At 39.7% G+C, this 19,893-nt stretch overlaps 2 protein-coding genes across 3 annotated transcripts in view; both read right to left on the bottom strand.

Moving 5' to 3' along the window:
• The window catches only part of COL25A1 (collagen type XXV alpha 1 chain), a 604,312-nt gene that overhangs the window by 344,053 nt on the left and 240,366 nt on the right, over nt 1–19,893 (bottom strand).
• Nucleotides 10,108–11,109, bottom strand: LOC122731217 (L-lactate dehydrogenase A chain-like). Of its 2 annotated transcripts, XM_043971185.1 has the most exons (2): nt 10,851–11,088; nt 10,108–10,682 (listed from the first exon to the last, which is right to left on the bottom strand). In XM_043971185.1, the coding sequence occupies exons 1-2, from the start codon at nt 11,002–11,004 to the stop codon at nt 10,108–10,110; spliced, it is 729 nt and encodes a 242-aa protein (XP_043827120.1). In that variant the 5' UTR covers nt 11,005–11,088. The 2 variants fall into 2 exon arrangements, with proteins under 2 accessions (XP_043827120.1, XP_043827118.1); XM_043971183.1 differs by having other exon boundaries at nt 10,108–11,109.

Genomic DNA, 19,893 nt, shown 5'->3' with positions numbered 1-19,893 from the left:
CACATGTGCTGAAACCTTTCGGCTACTTCCCAGGGTTCCTGTTAAAGGTAATTAACTTTTAATTGCCATCTATCAAAAAACCAAAAACCACAAAGCTGCTTGCATTGTAGCTTCTGTTCCAAACACTAACCCCTCAGTCAAAATACCAAGCTAACTTATACTCCTTTTGACATGCCCTTCGAACATTTATTTTCTTAGCCAACAGCAATGAAGACTTCTGAGTTAGTAAAGAAACATTATGTTACATTCAGTAAAATTCATTTTTTGAGCTTAGCAGCAAGCACTGATTGACATCCTTGACAAGAGAATCTATATGGCCCAAATGGAGTCAAGGCCACTGCCCATAATATGGCTCCAATGAAAGGCAAAGGAAACAAGGTAAAAATGAGGGGAGTGAAAGGAGAAAAGGTTCTTCCCAACCCCCCAAAATACTCCCAATTTCACCTCCTGCTGTTTCCAGCCTGTCTAAAGCCTATCTTATGCTTTAAATGAATAGCAAAAGAAGCTAGACTTGCAAACTCAGTCCTCTGGGGCTTCTCTATGGGCAGCAAGAGATAAATTTAACAAGAAATTCTGGAAGATAAAGGATAACATAAAAGGTTATTTAGGAAATCAATGTGAGTGCCCAGGCTGCTCCGCATTAGTAGTTGAAGTACAAATGTCTAAAACGGGTATTCATCTTTCTAAAAAATCTGGTTCCCAAATATCCATGAAATGTTCATAAGCTAATAGAAACTCTGAATTGGAAGTTACCCCCCAAAGATCACCTATATAAACTAGCCTGTATAAGGTTTTTAGGTTTGCAATGCACTATAATGTGTGCATACACACATATTTATGTATGTATATATATATATGGAATATAAACTCACATTTGATCCTCACAACTGCCATATTATTGCAATTATTCAGATGAAGAAACAGGCTGAGAGAGATTAAATGGTTTATCTAGGGTCACCCAGCTAGTATCTGAGGCAGCATTTGAACTTAGGTCTTTCTGACTTCAAACACACAACTTTTCCCCATTATTCTGCCTGGCTACATCCAGTGCAGTCTATACTTAAACAGGAACAAGTGGGTCTTCCATTCTCTATGGAAAGATTTCCAGTGATGGGGAACTCCCTGGCTCTCAAAGAAGCTCTAGGAATTAAGAAATTTATTCTTTTACTGAGATAAAATTTCCTTATTTTCATAATTCAGTTTTTTAATAGTTCAAAGGATCCATGTTCTCACCAATGTGGTTATTCCCTCTAACAGTGCAGATGGCAACCCATAAATGCCCTATCATTCTGTAAGATTCTTGCCCACATTTTCTCTCATTTATCCTCCTCAGATAATCTACCCTGAGCACTAGAGGCCTCTTTCTTGGCTTTTAAAATTTTGTAGGCATTCAGGCTGCCCATCTGATACCCCTGATCCACACAGTACATGAGCATCCAACCACCTTTTGCTATCATATGTTTCTTGGATGATATCATTTATGGCGCTGCTTGTGCCAGACATATAACTGATAATATACTAAAGCCAGCTCAAACCTGCCTTTGTACTCTGGGCTTCTTGTAATTTTCATTCAGCAGGTATTGGAGCAGTTTAAGATTCATAGTCGTATAGTATCACTAGAAAAATATTGATGTCCAAAAGATGGGGGGAAACTTGGAATCCCTGAAAGCACTATGCAATTCCTCAGCCTCCTGGTTATCTCTTATTTAATTGTGGGAGCAGGGCTGCTTAAGATATGTTTTAATGGACAAACGCAACAGGTTCTAGATCCAACTTCCCATCCTATTTTGGAGAGAATGCATCAAGTATCCATCTGGTTTTTCCTGTGTGGATTGCTAGGATGCTTTCCTCTGAGTGCTTATTGACCTCATCAAGGAAGCCAAAAGCCAAAGGACAGTAAAAACTGTCCTCAAATTTATTATGATCCACACATCATTAGCAGATGGGGGCATCTTACTTCAGGAAGAAGGAATCCATCTTCCATATGTATTCTGATGATGGAGGATATCTTCCATGAGAGTAGCAGACACCTTTAGCATATTTCATATCCTGTTTGACATGAATAATGAGAAGATCACTGAACAAAGTTCTCTCTGTAATTACAGCTAGATGGCTTGGTGGAAAGAATAAGAAAGACCTGAGTTCAAATTTGTCCTCAGTCACTTAGCTATGTGATTCTGGTCAAGTCATTTAACCTCTGTCTGCCTCAGTTTCCTCATCTGTAAAATAGGGTTCTGGATAAAATAGGGTTTCTCTGTTAACAGCATTGCCATTCTTCTGGTATCTCAGGACCATAAGCTTATAATCCTCTCTTTCTTCACTATTCTAACCCCAATTCAACCTACAGCCAAGTCCTGGAATTTGACAACAGAACTCTCCTCTTCAAATTTCTTATAGCATTTTTCTTGGATCTCCCCCTTTATCATTTATATCACTCTCTATTTCATCATAGATTTCATCATCGTTATCTATTTCTTCTTCTCCTTACTCTCATTTCATTACATTATATTATATTATAAACTCCTTGAGAGGAGGATTTGCATAGCATCTATCTTTATGGCCCTAGGACCTAGTCCAATATTTTGTAAATGGTACTTAAAATAATTATTTGTTGAATAAATGTATGTATGAATAATAGATACTCAAGAAATGTTTATTGATCTATTGAATCAGAGATGAGTCTTAGATGAGTCTGAGTATAAAACTCTCAGGGGATAGTATGTCTTTGATATATTCTGTTCAAAACTGACACATATTCAACAATACTTCCTAAAGCAATACACTATGTCCAAAAGTTTTCCTCAGAAGTCAACTTAATGCATTTCCAAGACAGTGCTTCACATTGCTCCTAACTAACAGTTAGGTAGTAGCCCACATGTCTAACAGATTAATAATTCTTTGGATGAAAAGAGCCCTGTACCAGACCTACTTCCTTGACACCTGATTCACAGGGGATCCATCTTAATCTGAAATAGGCCAGCACATATCACCACCTTTTCTTTCTTTGTTTCTTTCTTTTTAAGTCTGGCTGCTCTGTATGAATACCCAAGTGTGATAGATACACATTCATGAGAGCCAGGGGTATGTACCTAAGATTAAAATCTAGCCTAACACTGGAAGACCTGCAGGCTCTTAAAACTTATTTGAGATGACATGCTGGTCAGGGGGAGTGGATGATGGGCCAAGGAAACAGTAACTGATATGGAGCTTTTCACCTCCAAGCTGTTGGTTGAAATCCAGCACAGGATCACAAAAAAATTTACAGCTGTCTAATGTCATAGCAGGAGGTGATCTCCATTGAGTACCCAAAGGGAAATGTGAGCACAACATCAAAAGTATTGCTACTGATACACAATGGAGATGGAGCAAAAGCACCAAGGGGACAAAAATCACATCTTACAAAAAAATGGCTCTTTAGCAAAGCTAAAAAAGCAAATGAAGGCCACATGCCTTGCCAAGAACTGGCTTTCCCTGAGGGATACCCTGAAAAAGTTGAGCTTTGTGTCATTTAATTCAGATGATCTTGGGAGTCAATCATAAGGAACCTCAATCTTCAAAGTTACTTGCACCCAGTCGTTTCAGTAATGTTTGACTCTTCATGATCACATTTGGGGTTTTCTTGGCAGAGGCACTGGAGTGGTTTGCCATTTCCTTCTCCAGCTCATTTTACAGATGAGGAAACTAAGGGCAAAAAGGGTTAAAGTGACTTGCTCAGGGTCACACAGCTAGTAAGTGTCTAAGACCATATTTAAAGTCAGATCCTCCTGACCTGAGGGCCAGCTATCTATCCACCACGCCATCTAGCTGCTCCAAGACTCATACCCAAAGCTAAAATGGACTAACTTGTTGAAAAGTACACACTGGGCTGCCAATCATATTTACAGTAAAAATAGTACTAACCTGTCCCTGTATTCCTCCTAGTATATATATAGATAGATATAGATAAATATCTATCTATCTCTATCTCTATCTCTATCTCTATCTCTATCTCTATCTCTATCTCTATCTATATGTAAAGAATTAATTGTTATTTGAGTGTTTTATGACCCCATCTTTTGGCTAGAATTTTTAAAAACCCAGCAAGTGCACTGGCCTGGGGATCAGGCGCAGCGCCTCCAGAAACAGCATGGTGCTCCATCCACTGGTTGTAGCCATCGGCATGGTGCTGGCACCTCACGTCATCAGCATTCACTGACACCTACATGGGTCTAGCAAAATTATAATGCCTGGAAGCCCAGTGAGGGCAGTCATGTGACTGTCAGTCAGGGCTGCCAGCCAATTGGCTTGGGGCTGTGTGTGGCCAGCCTGGGGTCTGCTGGGAAGAAGAAGGGAGGAGATTCGCCATTCTAGCTTGAAGCTGGAAGGCGACGGGACGCAGCCGTGTGTTCTCAGCTGATTCCTGGGTGGTGGTGTTTAGTCAGGTTGTATCATTTCCCTTCCTCCATTTTATTTCCTTCCTTCAAATTCTACTGATTTTGCTTGTGTTTTTAAGTTCGTTCTTGTTAATAAATCAATCCTGTTCTGTTTTGAGGGAGGCTGTCGGTCTCCTTCCTTGCCCCAATACTGCAACAAGCCACATAGCTAATACTCCCCAATTAAAAATTGGTCCCTACATATAGTTTAAATGGCATGCATGCTGGGACAAAATTCAGACTTACCAAATTCTATAAAGAACTTCATATCTGGATAGAATTCTATTAATTCCCAAAGGACTGTCTCCTTTTATCACAACAGTTGAATATCTTTCTTGCCCTTAAATGTGCTATAAAATCTTTACAATAGAGAGGGAGCTCCTTAAGGGCAAGGACTGTTGTTTACCTTTCTTTGCATACCCAGTAATTAGCACAATGCCTGGCACATGTTAAGAACTTAATAAATGACTGACTGACCCAACCTTAGGGGAAAAAACACCTACCATTTGTTGGTAACAAATATCAAACTACTTAGAGGAACTGCATGTTCCATTTGTCTTCTATTACCCCGTTAATGATAGTCCTATAAAGAAGGAACATGGAGGTTGTGGATAGAGGGCCAGGCTTGGAGTGGTAGGCCTGGGGTCAAGTGTAACTTCTGACACATACTGTCTGTGTGACCTTGAACAAGTCACTTCTCGATGCCCCAGATTGTAAGTTTCAGAGAAGGCACCAACCTGCATTGGTAGGATTTTTTCGTCTGGGAGTTCCCTATACCAGAAGTGTCAAACACACAGCTGGAAGGCACTTGCAGCCCACAACGTGCCCAAGTGCAGATTAAAATATAATTTGAGAAATATTTAACAGAATAAATAAAAATACAACAAAACATAGATAACATTACATTTTTAAACTAAGGCAACATGCACCCCACAGGGTTCCTTAAGTATGGTTTAATGGTTCCCATTTCTGTTTGGAGTTTGAGCCCACTGCCCTAGACCATTACAGAAATTATAGATCTGGCAAAAACCCCAAAACAACAAAACTGTAAACACTAACAAACCATGGTGATTCTATCTTTAAAAAGTAGAAGCTGACCTGTCCACAAATACATTAACATAGATATGATAATGAAAACGAGGTGCCCTATTGGATCCTCTAAGCCACTGCTCTTTCCAAAGACACTAACAGAAATTATTTACTCACTACACCTGGACCAATTCTTTTGAACTGATCAAATATACTGATTCTTTGGAACATTTTTCACAGTTTCTTCCTTTGGAAGAGCACCTTATTTCATCTTGACCTAAGAGTCAATGATCCCTTAGTCTTCACTATCAGAGCAGGGACAGGATAGTCCTCTCTCCGTCATTCCTATTTCCCAAACATATATTTAGGGAAAGATTAAGTTGAAGTTTTGAAGATTGCTTCTTAGTTATTTATGTGGGGTGTGTCGGTGCTTGCTAGGGGGAAAAATCCAGTCCTTGGCAACCAAGCTGTCTGCTCCCTTGGCATTTGCTTTACATGTGCAAAAGTTGGCTGAGGCTGGACTGAGAATTAACTGGCATGTGTCATCAGTTTACTAATAAAGGAAAAGAAACTAATAAAGGAAAAGAACTATAACTATGCATAGATGGCCTTATGTAGAGACAACCTGGGAATGAATGCTACAATACCTTTTTTCCAGAGAATTAGTATAGACTTGTGAAGGGTACAGTACAGAAAGCACTGATGGGACCGCAGCATTAGGAGACACAATTTCTCCAATTTTTAAAAAACTCAGGCCTTAAGTATATCAAAGCCTACTGGAAAACAAATTTCCATAGTTGTGTCAATAACTTTGTTTACTGTAGATTACAGAGCACTATTTCTTTCTCTCTGTGTTGCTTTATCTTATTCAGGAAGCCCTTCCTGATCCCCCTCCAGATGTTGTTGTCCTTCCCCAAACAACCCTGTATTTACATTGCATTTATTCTGTTTACATATGTATATTTACATGTCTCCCCTCAAAGAATGTGAGCTCTTTGAAGGCAGGGACTATTCCATCTTTTGTCTTTGTATCCCTAATGCCTTTTACGTTGTAGGCACTTAATAAATGCTTGTTAATTGATTGCTATAACCACTTGATCATGTCCTGCCTTCTTTTCTGCTTCAATTGCTATGTGCCAGACACTATGCTAATCACAAAGGATATGAAGAAAAAGCAAAAAAAAAGGCCCTCCCTGCCTTCAGAGAGTTTATATTCCATTGGGAGAGATAGAATCAGCTAATATTTCAATTCAGTTCCATTCATTAAACATTTGTTAAGTGTCTATATGGGCAGCTAGGGGGCAATAGATAGAGTGCTAATCCTGGAGTCAAGAAGACCTGAGTTCAAATCTGGCATCAGACATATACAAGCAGTATGACCCTGGGCAAGTCACTTAACCCTGTTTGCCTTGGTTTTCTCATCTGTAAAATGAGCTAGAGAAGGAATGACAAACCACTCCAGCATCTTTACGAAGGAAACCCCAAATAGAGTTACAAAGAGTAAGACAAGAATGGAAACAACAGAACAACAAAAAGTGCCTACTATGTTCCAGACTTTGCTGAAACTGAGGGGAAATTCTCTAAGGACAACTAATAATTAATCCAGGGGCAGCTAGGTGGCACAGTGGATAGAGCACCGGACCCAGAGTCAGGAGTACCTGAGTTCAAATCCAGCCTCAGACACTTGACACTTACTAACTGTGTGACCCTGGGCAAGTCACTTAACCCCAATTGCCTCAAAACAAAAACAGAAACAATCCATTTGATAGTTATAAGGTAGCTCACAATGAGGACTGACAGAATATAATCTTGGTTCATTCAAATGATTTTAAATTACTAGGAAGTTTCAGGGCATTGAAGCTATGCCTCACCATCATGCTCGGTAGGGCCATGGTGTCAAACTCAAATAGAATTGGGGGCCACTAATTCATACATAAGGATCCTTGTAGCTATAGATTTCACTTTCAAATGTGATGTTCTCTATGTTTTATTTTATTTTTATTTGGTTTGTTCAATATTTCCCAATGACATTTTAATCTGGTTGGGCTGCATTCTGGAGTGTTTGGGCCACCCTAAGCCTGAGGGCTGTGAGTCTGTCACCTCTGTCCTAAGGAATGGGAGAGGCTAGGAGATCAACGTGAGGCTGAGAGTTCTGAACTTCAAGAGTGCTAACACTAATTGGCATCTACACTCAGTCTGGCACCACTGTGGTGAGCCCCCAAGAGCAGGGGACCACCAGGCTACCAAAACTGGGGCAAGCTGATCAGCAGAAAGGTTGGGCCCTTCCAGCACAGGGCTGATGGGGAGACCCAGTCTCAAAAACAAAAAACACTTGGAAGTGGAGGAAGCAGGAGTATCAAAAACCCAAGGGAAGCTCTAAAAGTCTTCCTACTGAGGCATTTGAATTTTGAAAGTAGCTTATTTGTGTACCACAATCGACAAGTACTTAAACATTGCCGAAACAGACTCTCTCTCTCTTTTTTGGGGGGGGGAGGCGGGGCAATAAGGGTTAAGTGACTTATCCAAAGTCACACAGCTAGTAAGTATCAAGTGTCTGAAGCTGGACTTGAACTCAGATCCTCCTGAATCCAGGGCCAGTGCCACCTAGCTGCCCCCCAAACAGAAGCAACTTAAAAGCGAGATTCCAGCAGGTGGAGAAACCAAGACTGTCTAGCCTACCCGCTACATCAGGGCGTGTGTGATAGCAGAACCAGATATGTCCCATGTCTTTCATGGGAGCTCACGCCATGTCACAATTCATGCTCTCTCATGGCAGACACCTCCTGAAAGAGATCAGAAACATTTTCCAAAGAAGGCCTGGCCATGAGGCATACTTTGTTTTTTCAGTGGATACAAAGTATTTATGTTAATAGAAATTGGTTTATACAAAAAAAAATTAGTGGGAGCTACATGTGTGTGTTGTGCTATCTTCTACAACAAATGTGCTTTGGAAGCCATCCCTTTATATTTTCTGCAGATTGCCCCCCCCTTTTCTATCTAATCTCCACCTCTTAAATTCCTTCTCTCCTGGTATCAAACATGCCTCGATCTCCCTCATCCTTTAAAAAACTTTCACTAGAAACTAATACCACTGTCACTTCTCCCTTTCTCAGCCAAAGTCCAAGGGAAAAAAAGCCTCCACTCACTCTCCTTTCACTGATTCCTCAGCCCTGGCTTCTGGCCTCATAACTCAATTACAACTGCTCTCAACAACCTCCTGGAGGTCAAATAAGATAGTCTTTCCTCAGTCCTTATCCTAGTGGACCTCTCTGCAGCATTTGCCACTGCTGACCACCCTCTCCTCCCAGACACTCTCTCATCTCAGGATTTTCATGAACATCACTTTCTGTTGGCTCACCTCTGTTTGACTGTTCTTTTGCAGTTACCTTTGTTATTCTATCATTCCTATCAACCCCCCTAACTATTTGAGTTAGCCAAAGGCTCTGAGGGGTGGACTTTTAGCTTATCTTAACTGGAATCAGGCTACTCTACCACTTCCTAGCCACCTCTAAATTATGTTGTACCCACCTCCTCTCTTCCTCCTCCAATCCCCTTTATGTCTTACCTCTGTCCAGTGTAGGATCTTTAAAGGCAGGAATTTGTATTTGTATCCCCAGTGCTTGCGCTTAATCTTTTGTGATAACTTCAAGGCTTTGAACTCTCTCTCTCTTTCCCCTTCTCTCCTTTCTTTTTCTTCCCTTTCTCAGTGACCTCATCAGATCCCAGATGTTTAACTGTCATTTTCGTGCAGATGACTTACCAATTTATATATAGCCATAGTTTCTCCCTTGAGCTTCAGAACTGCATCACTAACTAGTTATTGGACATTTCAAATAGGCATCTCAAACTCAACATGTCAAAAACTGAGCTTAATATCTTTGCCACCCCCTCTCTTGTAAACTAATCTATTTCTTTCAAAGGCACTGCCATTCTTCCAATCTCTTCCAGTCTTCAATCTCAGTGCTATTTTCAACTCCTCACTCTCTCCCACTCTACATATCCAATCAGTTGTCAGATCTTGCCATCTTTACCTCCATAGCATTTCTTTTTTCATCAGTTATTTGTTGTTTATTTAGTATTGGGGTTAGTATGACACTTGAGGAATTGGTTGTACCTTTGTACATAGATTTTTTTATATAATATGGAAATTTACAACTATTGATTGATATATATATATATATATATATATATGTATAAGTAGACAAAATCAGGTCCTCTGGAAGGGTGATACATGGGGTCATGCTGGAGAGCCCTAATGGAGGGGAGCACAAAGGTAATCAATGCATCAAAGTTTTACTACTCTATGGTGTTTTGTGTCCAGGAATGTTGTCTTCTGGACCTACTAGAACCTATAGCACCTACAAGGCAGGCAGTCATATACCTGGGGGGGTGGGGTTGGAAGGCCAGTGCTGGCTCTGCTTAATAACAACTACTTCCAGACTGTACATATTCAGCATCACTAGGAAAGCAGGGTTTAACAAGTAGCCACACTGTATTATTCTCCCATTTCTAAGTTTAGGAAGAGTGTGTTCTTAAGTTTTATATTTCTGGTGTTACTAATCAGAGGAAATATTTGACCTATGTGAAAAGCACATCATACCTAATCCCTTAACCAGTGTCATGTTCTCTAGACAATAAAGTGGCAGCACATTAAAAGACTTTAAAATTACAGCTCCTTCTGGATTCCCCAAAGAGTATCTGCACTCTTCTTTAAACAGGACGCCTCGTCTGGATTCAGGTTTACCTTTACCACATCTGAAATGCCATTCTGCCCCAAGACACAGGGGACACTAAGGAAGGCGTCTTCATTAATGCCATATAGGCCCTTAATCATGGTGGGAATTGGATGCACTCTCCTAAGATTCTTCCTAATGCTTTCTGCCAGATCTGCCACAGACAATCCAATGGCCCAGGAAGTATAGCCCTTCAGCTTGATCACCTCATAAGCACTTTCAACCACCTGTTTATGAACTTCTTTCCAATTCTCTGAATCAGCATCAATTCCCAAAGCAGGATAAAGATTCCTCAGAGACACACCAGCAACATTCACACCACTCCATATGGGAACACTTGAGTCTCCATGTTCCCCAAGGACCCATCCATGATAACTTGAAGAATGGACACCAAGTCTCTCCTCCATTAGGTAATGGAAATGGGCAGAATCCAGATTGCAACCACTTCCAATAACACGGTTTTTAGGAAAGCCACTTAGCTTCCAGGCCACATATGTCAAAATATCCACTGGATTGGAAACAATAAGCAGCTTGCAATTAGGGCTGTATTTAACAATATTGGGAATGATAAATTTAAAGATATTCACATTACGCTGGACCAAATTAAGATGATTTTCTCCCTCCTGTTGACGTGCCCCAGTGGTAATGACAATTAGCTTTGAGTTTGCAGTTACACTGTAGTCTTTGCCAGAAACAATCTTTGGTGTTTTGAGGAAAAGGCTGCCATATTGAAGATCCATCATCTCTCCCTTTAGTTTGTCTTCTATGACATCAACTAGGGCAAGTTCATCAGCCAAATCCTTCATTAAGATAATGATGGCACATGCCATGCCAACTGCACCAACCCCAACAACAGTGATCTTGTTTTGGGGAACCTGGTCTTCCTTTAGGACATTCAGAATCAGCTGATCCTTGACAGTAGTTGCCATTTTGGGGGAGATCTAGGTTGCTGGTCAGGCTGTGAGGAGTTCTGAGTTAGATGTGAGACTGCTGCTCCCGGACTTGTGCCTCCATAGCATTTCTTGCTTCAAACCCTTTCTCTCTTACTCCCAGAGACACCAACTTATTTCAGACCATCAGCACCTAGTTTCTGTGCCTTAGTCTCTTTCCATCTCAATCCATCCTCTGCATTCTAAAGTGATTTAAACTTAAGCGTAGATTGGCCCATGTCACTCCCCTATTCAATAAACTCCTGTGACTCCCTACTCTAGAATCAAAAGTCCTCTGTTAGACTTTTAAAGTCCTGCCCTCAACCCATTTTTCTATCATCACATTACTATGTATGAACTCAATGGTCCAATCAAACTGGGTTTCTCTCTGTTCCACAAAGCACTCCATCTCCCTCTCATCCTTTGTGCCTGCAATGTACTCCTTCCTCAACTCCTGCACAATTCCTTGAATCCTTCAAACATCACCTTGGCCATGAAGTCTTTCCCAATCTCCCCAATTGCTATTGCTCTATCCCCAGTGCCTAACCTCAAGAGCAAAAGGGTTACAAGAATAGCTAAGTGACCTTGAATGGCTTAAAACTGCACTAAGTGGGGACCCACTGTATATGTCCCATGGTCTAGTCCAAGTGAAGTGTTAGCTTCTTGGAATAGCAATGTTTTCTTTTTTTGTATCTGTCTCCCTGGAACAATGCCTGGCACATAGTATGTGGCTGATAAATGCTTATGGGTTCACTAATTCATGCTATTAAATATCATCCAGGGCCATTTCCAGCAGACCTGAAAAATATCTTGCCACTGGACCCAAATGGCTCCAGAGGAGAGAGTGAGGCTGTGGCTTTGCACAGCCCTTGCCCACTTAAATCCAATTCATTGCGAATCATGACATCATCTCTATGACATGTTACAGATGGGTAAACTGAGACTCAGAGAGGCTGATTATCTCACCCTAAGCCCAAAACTAGTAAGTATAAGAACTGGCATTCACACTCACATCTTCCTGGTTCCAATGCAGGAATTTTTCCACTATAATACACTGCTACTGCATTCCCTACCAGGGAATCTAGAGTTGTAAGAGGAAGAAGTGCTCATCAAAATTAGCATTGCCTAGTCAAGCAGTTTTAGAGTTTGCAAATCACTGTGCATGTTATCTCATTTGATCATCAAGCAAACCTGGGAGGCAGATGTGATTTACATTTTACAATTTTACATTTTACAAGTGAAAACTCTTAGTCTGAAAGAAGTTGTGACTTCCTCAATGACTGAGGGAAGATTCCAACTCGAGTATTCCTCACTGAGCCACCTAGTTGCCTCAGAATCCCACATGTAGGTAGAAGGTCACCCCAGGTTCACCTTAGAATATCCTATGACATGAAAATATATATAGGAGTATGAAAGTAAAGTTAAAATATAGTATTTCACACTGGCCTAAGGACAGAGGGAAATTCCCAAACAAATGGTTCATTTTAGACAGGTTTTGTTTGTTTTAAAGGATCACTTTTCTAACACATTTAGATCTACAAAGTGCTTTATTCACAATAGTTCTGCATACTGGGTCTTGAATTTTTATTAGTCCCATTTTACAGATGAGGAAATTGAGGCTTAGAAAGGTTAAACTAATAAGCCACTTGCCCAGCCTTGAACATTAGGAATTGCCCCAGCAGAAATTCAGGGTTATTTTCACTACACCATAATGCATGTTCTGTATTTTAGCTTCCAAAAACTACTCTCAAAAACCTTTTAAAAAACTAGACAAAAATACAACCTTGGCCTTTTCCCTTTGTTTTTTTGTTTGTTTGGTTTTGCTTTTGCTTTTGTTTTCTCATGTGTTTTTTAATACTTCTTTCTCCTTACAAATTTCTTTGGAGCCTTTAAGGACTTAGTGCAAACCCAACCTCAAAATACAAGAAGCATATATTTCAGCTGCCCTGTTTTATTTTTTGACCTAATGATAATATTCACTTCTAGGTGATTTAAGCTCACCAGTCAATGAGCTTAGCCCGTAGGGAATTGTAAAGCCTTTACATAAATGAAATCTCCAAGATTCTTCCTGAGAACAGCTGTCTCTGGAGTTGCTCTTGAAACAGTGAGCCTTAAGAATTCACTTCTGAGCATATTGATAGCTACATTCAAATACAAAAAGAACCCCCTCCAAACCACAAGCACATGATGGATAAGTGGTATTATTTAAGGCCAAGTAGGCAAACAAGGTCTGCATTCAGATCATGCCAGAAGGCCTAAGGTTTGTTTCATAAGGAGAATCTTTGAATTTAGCTTCCCTCATTTCCATTAATTTTGCTTGGCATTCATCATTATCAGAAGAGAACTTTAAAATGCCACCCCATAATCTTGACCCCATCCCAGCTCACTGTGGATAGGACTTATTTCTTTGGGTTATGTTTTGCTTTATCACAAGCAGTATTCAATCTAAAAAATATCAGCAATTTCCTTTTTGATTACATGATTACTCCTTTTACCTATCCTGATGACCTTCAGTGAGATTTCTCTTGATTGATATTCATACCTAGTGTTTGACATCAGGTTCATATTTTTGGTAGCAAACTGTCAGCTCCATCAAATCATTTACATCTCACGGCATTAAGACACTACATTTTGGCAATATATTCCATCCCACATGTCTGAAAACTTGGAGATGTTAGAGATTCATCAGTGAAAAATGTCCATTTTAACAAGAACAGTCTGTTTGCTGATAGTTTGCAAATCTTTCTTTTAAAACAAATTCAAAATCAGCTTTGATTTCATTTAAGTTATCTGATGAATAACAAAGGCACAATTTAAAAAAAAAGACAAAACAGAAGGTATAACAGAGCCTTCTGATAATTAGACATAGGCAAAACTTCTAGGTTATAAATTATTCACTCCGCATTCCTTTCAAATCCAAATTTATTAAGGATTTTTAAAAATGTAATTAGCTTTATTTTGTTTCTTGAGGATATCTACTCTTCATTGCATGAATTAAAATATCATTTCAATAGATAATGGAATCTCAAGTACTCACATCCAAGGGTTTTGCCCTTATCTATCCAAACTGGAGGCTTTTCATTAGTTAGATTTTTAGAGATTCAACAGTTCTCAAGTATTCACAATTGTCTATTCAAATTGGACTCCTTTCATTAACTAGATTTTTTTTATATTCATCAATTCTCAAGTATTCATATCCTCATCTATTCAAACTAGTCATTTCATTAACTAGATTTTTAGATGTTCATTATTTCCTAATGACTTTAAAATGTATTTACTTTTATATTGTCGATATTGACTTTAGATGGGTTTCTTACATATTGAACTCTCAAATCATTGTAGGTACTATTGACAACAAGGATGATACAACCTGTGTCTCTATAGTAGGCTATTAGCTGTGGAGAAAAGATGGAGGAAAGAAGAGGACAAAGAGATTGAGAGAGCAAGAGCTAGAGACAGAGACTGAGACAAAGAGAGAGACAGAAGACCAAGAAACAGAAAAAGAGACAGAGTGAGATAAGGGATAGATACATAGATAGGTGAATAAATAGATAGTTGAGGATAACTGGGTAGATGATAAATCAGACCTTTTCACAGAGGGTTTTTTTTTTCACAAAGGAATGCTGGGAAAGTTACTGCTCTGGTATGCTTTTGAGACAAAGGACCCCCATCTCACTCTGCTCTAGGGATAAGAGTAGCTGTGGAGAGAGGTACTACTTAGGAGACAGAATGATACATGTTAAAGAATACTGGCAATAGACAAAGACTGAATACTTGTGTGTGACTTGTTTTCCCTAGTGTACTCTGTTCAAATACGGCAAACATGTGCAGTCAATATGCCTGGAAGCAGAAACTTCTAACCTAGGGATTATTTAGACAATGCATGAGCAGCCTAGAATGTTCTTGCTTTTAGCTTTGGGACTTTCATGCATTATCAGCCAAACAAATTATTTTCAGATTTTGAAAAGCAGACAAGCCTTAATCAGAGTCTTAATGATGACATTTTCAGCAAAGAAAAACTGTTTTATGGCATCTTTATGGGTGACAAATCAGAAGAGCATGATATGGAAGAAAAAGCCCTCAATCTGAAGTTAGAGGGCATGGGTTTGGATCCCAGAACACCTTGCTTCAAAGTTTTATGACTTTAGACCTCAGTTTCCTCCTTTGTAAAATGAAGAATTTGGACTCTAGGTTTGCTTCCAACTATAAATACAAAGGACTGTTTATGGGGAAGTAGATTACATATTTGTCTGACAAGGCCCATCTGGCCTATAGCATACATAAGCATTTATAAGCACACATTTATAGGCTCTAGTCTTGAACATGGAGAGTAAAACTTAAGCTGAGAGTCAGTAGGAGACACCCTACATATATACTAAATACTTACGTGTGCATATATTGGGTCATAGCCCTCCCACTCCCGAAAAAGGACAATTGTTGACTGAAAGGACAGATGGCCTCTAAGAATGAAAGGGTTCAAAAACCAGAGCAAAATACAACAATGCCCATGGAGAAGTTATAGCCAGATTCCATGACTAGTAGAACATCAAAGAAAGAATGTATTTAAATGAACCTTTTAAAGAGGTTCCATGAGGGATGTCCTCAGGAGCCTGCTTTATGTGGTTTGTGGGTGGGCAAGTGGGCTGATGGGGTAAAGTGTTGGATTAGTGAGATCAGACTGTTCTCTATCATCATCATTATCATCAACACTTAGCCAAAGCAATGCGCCATGCCAAAATACTGGATCAGTACTGAAACTGAAGATTGCCCCAGATCTCTGTAGAGAATCAAGCTTTCTCTTCTACTTTGCATTGGCATATGTGTGTGTGTGTGTGTGTGTGTACATATACACACCCCTACACTATTTACGTGTGTATATATACTGTAGAGTACATATGTGTATATGTGTACACACACACACACGCACACAGGGAAAAGATACCACTTGCTATTTATTTAATCTATTAGAAGTTTTCGCAAGCTCATTTTAAGACCTTGAGTAAACACATCAATCAAACAAGAGAAACAGTCACAAAGCTACTCAGGTGGTCAGCCCAGCTGTGAAGCTATTAAATAGGTAACTCTTTCTTCTCCTATGATAAGAGCTGTTGTTGACATGTGAACCATGTTAATCGACATTGTGTTCTCTTAAGCAAACAAGTTTCACTCTTAAAGCTGTAAATGCCATCTATTTGCAAAGATGGAGCAGCAGCCTCATCTGCAAGGAGACAGCTGGGCTAGGGACTGAACAGAGGCCTTTCCCTCCCTGAGGTGCTCCGTCACTGGGCTCAGTACACACATGAAGGCTCCCTTTTTGCTCCAGACTGTGCTTTTATGGCCCTTCATCAAAATCATGTACTTCCTGAAAACCTTCTCGATTTATGGTGTGCTGCCTTTCTTTAAGCAGACACCACAGGGCTAAATTACTGAGGCTGATGCCTGGCTTTGTAAGTTTTTTGCTGTCATGTTGACAAGTGTTTGCACTAGGTAAGAAAAGGAATCTTGGTAATCTGAAGCAGACTATGATGGTCCAGCAGAGGTGCTCAAAATGGGAATGAGACTCCAGAAAAGGTGAGAACACTGGGGAAGTAACAGGATTCACAGCTCCAGCAAAGTAGATATTTGGTTTCGGGTATTGGCTCAAATGCAGATCTTCACCATCAATGGCTGAAGGTTGCAAGATGTATTTATCCACTGGGTTCCATAGCCTAGATGGAGTGCAGTATTATGGGTTTTTTGTTTGTTTGTTTGTGGGGTTTTTTGGAGACAATCTAGATTAAGTGACTTGCCAAGGGTCACATAGCTATTGAAGTGTCTGAGACTGAATTTGAACTCAGGTTTCCTGACTCCAGGGCTGGTGTTCTATTCATTGTGCCACCTAGCTGCCCCAAGGATTCTGTTCTAAATACAATTATCATTGGTGCAGCTAATAGCTTTCACTCTCTAGCAGATAGCTATTGTATTCTATGGCATCAAAGCTTTGAGAACTGGGGAGGGAAATTTTTTTGAGAAAAGATGCCATTTTAGATACCATTTTAGAAACATACTGTTGGACTAAAATGGCAGCCTTGTTCTTTTCTTTTTTGAGGGATAGGAGGCTTTCAACCAATCATATGCAAGAATCACAAGCCAGGGCTGAAACGTTGATGAAACAACAAATTGTTCCGCCTTCCATAATAAGAACTGAATAATCAACTTTCCTTGTTTGAAAGAGTCATTTCCCTTGGTCTAGTTAAATGCTACAGAATACTCTTGATTGGCTATGCACTCTAAGCAGGACGGGAAATGGCTGAAGTTGCTACTGGCAAACATCTTCCTTAGTCCACTAATAAATTTTTTCTAATCCTTGGGTCTTGGCTGAGAACCTGCCCAACAGCTCAGATTACAGCAAGCCATCACCAGCCCTTCCTGATCATTTCCAATACCTCCCACAAACAATGTGAATCACTTGTTTAGATCACATCGGTGGCCTGCAAGAAATCTGACTCTCCTATTAAGATGAAGAATAATATACACAATGAATTCTTGCATCTGGATTCTTGTACTGGTATTGATGTCAGAGTCAATAAACACTTATTAGGTGCCTACTCTCTGCAAGGCATTGGGAAGGAGGGATGGGGGAGGAAGAGAGGAAGGAGAGGAAAGAGAGACAGAGAAGAGAAGAGAAGAGAAGAGAAGAGAAGAGAAGAGAAGAGAAGAGAAGAGAAGAGAAGAGAAGAGAAGAGAAGAGAAGAGAAGAGAAGAGAAGAGAAGAGAAGAGGGAAGACAGACAGACAGACAGACAGACAGACAGACAGACAGACAGACAGACAGGAGAACCAAACAAAGAAATTACAGGTCCAGTTTTTCTTTTTATTTCCCCAATTTTCCCTTGCTGCTTCTTTTCTGAAACCTTCTTTTGGGATATTTATGAGCAAACAGGTGAAAAAGAAAGTTAATTCTAAACCATGAAGCAAAGTATTTTTTATTTGGAAGAAAGATTATTTTGCTAACTTAACCTCAATAAAAAGCAATTTCGAATTACCTATTCATCTAACTTAAAATCAAGAATATGCTGAGTTATTTGAAGAAAGTGAGTATTTGTCCAGATTGTCCAAATCAAATGTTTGCGTGTCTAGACAGGAGGAGAGCACATTTTAAATAATATAATACGTATACATTCACAAAATAATAGGATAGATGTCAAGTAAATGTATTATGGCATTTTTAGTTCCACTTCCTTGAAAGTAATTTTTCTGCCTTTATGTTGTAATACAGGCCATGTTTATACATAATGTCATATATGAAAAGCAAGATGGAAACCCAAGAAATTCCTTATGATAGCACCAGAAAAAATGCAACATGACACAGGGAGTCATAAAAAAATATCAGTTTCATTCATATTTTAAAATGTGAACATTACTTTTAACTTAAGTTTTGAACTTTGTTATGTTTAAAATTAAAATGCAGGCCTTCCCATGTTTCTAAGTAATTATGCATTTGGATGGGTTTTGTGTAAACTGTAAGAATGTTTTTTTATTCCTTTAAATCCTTATGCATCATAGCCATGGCTTGGGACTCCTTGCATCTCTTTCCAGTTCTAATTCTCCACTTCTGATACCCACTGCTACTCACACTCCAGTTTCACTTGCCCCTGCATTCTTCCATTCAAACATAGTGCCAACCTTCCAACTTTTTAATATAGATCTTGTGGCCCATCTCCATTTGATCTGCCAGCCAGGAATTTTGAGTGTCCTCCGATCATTTCCTACATATTTCACTTCCTTTAGGTCAACAACCTTGTTCGAGGGTCATGGAAAAGCTCTGCAAATACCTTGCTGAGTGTATAAGCAATGAAATAATAGACACTAAATATCAACTCTTAACAGAAGAAAATGTCCTTCTACTCCCCACACTGTTCTATCCTTCTGTCATCATTCAGGAAAGATCATACATCAGTTACAGTCTATATCCCAGATCAATTTCTCTATGGGATCAATCCCTAAAAGTCCTTAAGTGATATTTGAGTTTGAGTAGAAGTATCTAGACAGAGATTAGGATCACAAGAAGTCTTATAAGAATGTTTCCCCACAGTACTTCCAAATCTTAAATAATGCACATACCTAATCTTCCTCCCAATATTCTGGTACATATTTCTGATTTTACCAAGAAAAAAATTATAAACTGGAATAATTATTGATCACCTGATTTGCATGTGAATAGAGAATAGGGGAGGGAAAGAGGAGACAAAGTTCAGATAGAACACTTGGGAGAGAGGATACTAGAGAAACTGCAATATTAGAAGTAACTGTTTGGGGGCGACTAGGTGGCGCAATGGATAAGCACCAGCCCTGGATTCAGGAGTACCTGAGTTCAAATCCGGCCTCAGACACTTGACAATTACTAGCTGTGTGACCCTGGGCAAGTCACTTAACCCCCATTGCCCCACCAAAAAACAAAAACAAAAAACAGAAACAGAAGTAACTGTTCCCAACCAGACTTCTGCCTGGCTCATCAGACTTTAGGGCTAGAGACCCTCCATATATGGTGATAACAAGGGAAGCTCAAGGACTTCCATAGGCATATATGAGAGGCAGCTAGGTGGTATGGTAGACCACTGGGGCTTGGAGTTAGGAAGACTTGAGCTCACAGCCTCAAACATTTAATATCTACATGATTCTGGCCATGTCACCTAACCTCTGATTGCCTCAATTTCCTCAACTGTAAAATCCAGGGTTATGTGTGGATCCAATGAGATGATCATTATAGAGTGCTTAGCACAGTGTCCGGCACATAGTAAGTACTCAATAA

Source organism: Dromiciops gliroides, chromosome 6 (assembly GCF_019393635.1).
Source record: "Dromiciops gliroides isolate mDroGli1 chromosome 6, mDroGli1.pri, whole genome shotgun sequence".
Taxonomy (NCBI): domain Eukaryota; kingdom Metazoa; phylum Chordata; class Mammalia; order Microbiotheria; family Microbiotheriidae; genus Dromiciops; species Dromiciops gliroides.
This window is presented reverse-complemented; position numbering and strand designations above follow the sequence as displayed.

Bases quoted from the DNA above. Each gene is read 5' to 3' on its own strand.
- LOC122731217 (XM_043971183.1), bottom strand. From the start codon at position 11,103: ATGGCAACTACTGTCAAGGATCAGCTGATTCTGAATGTCCTAAAGGAA.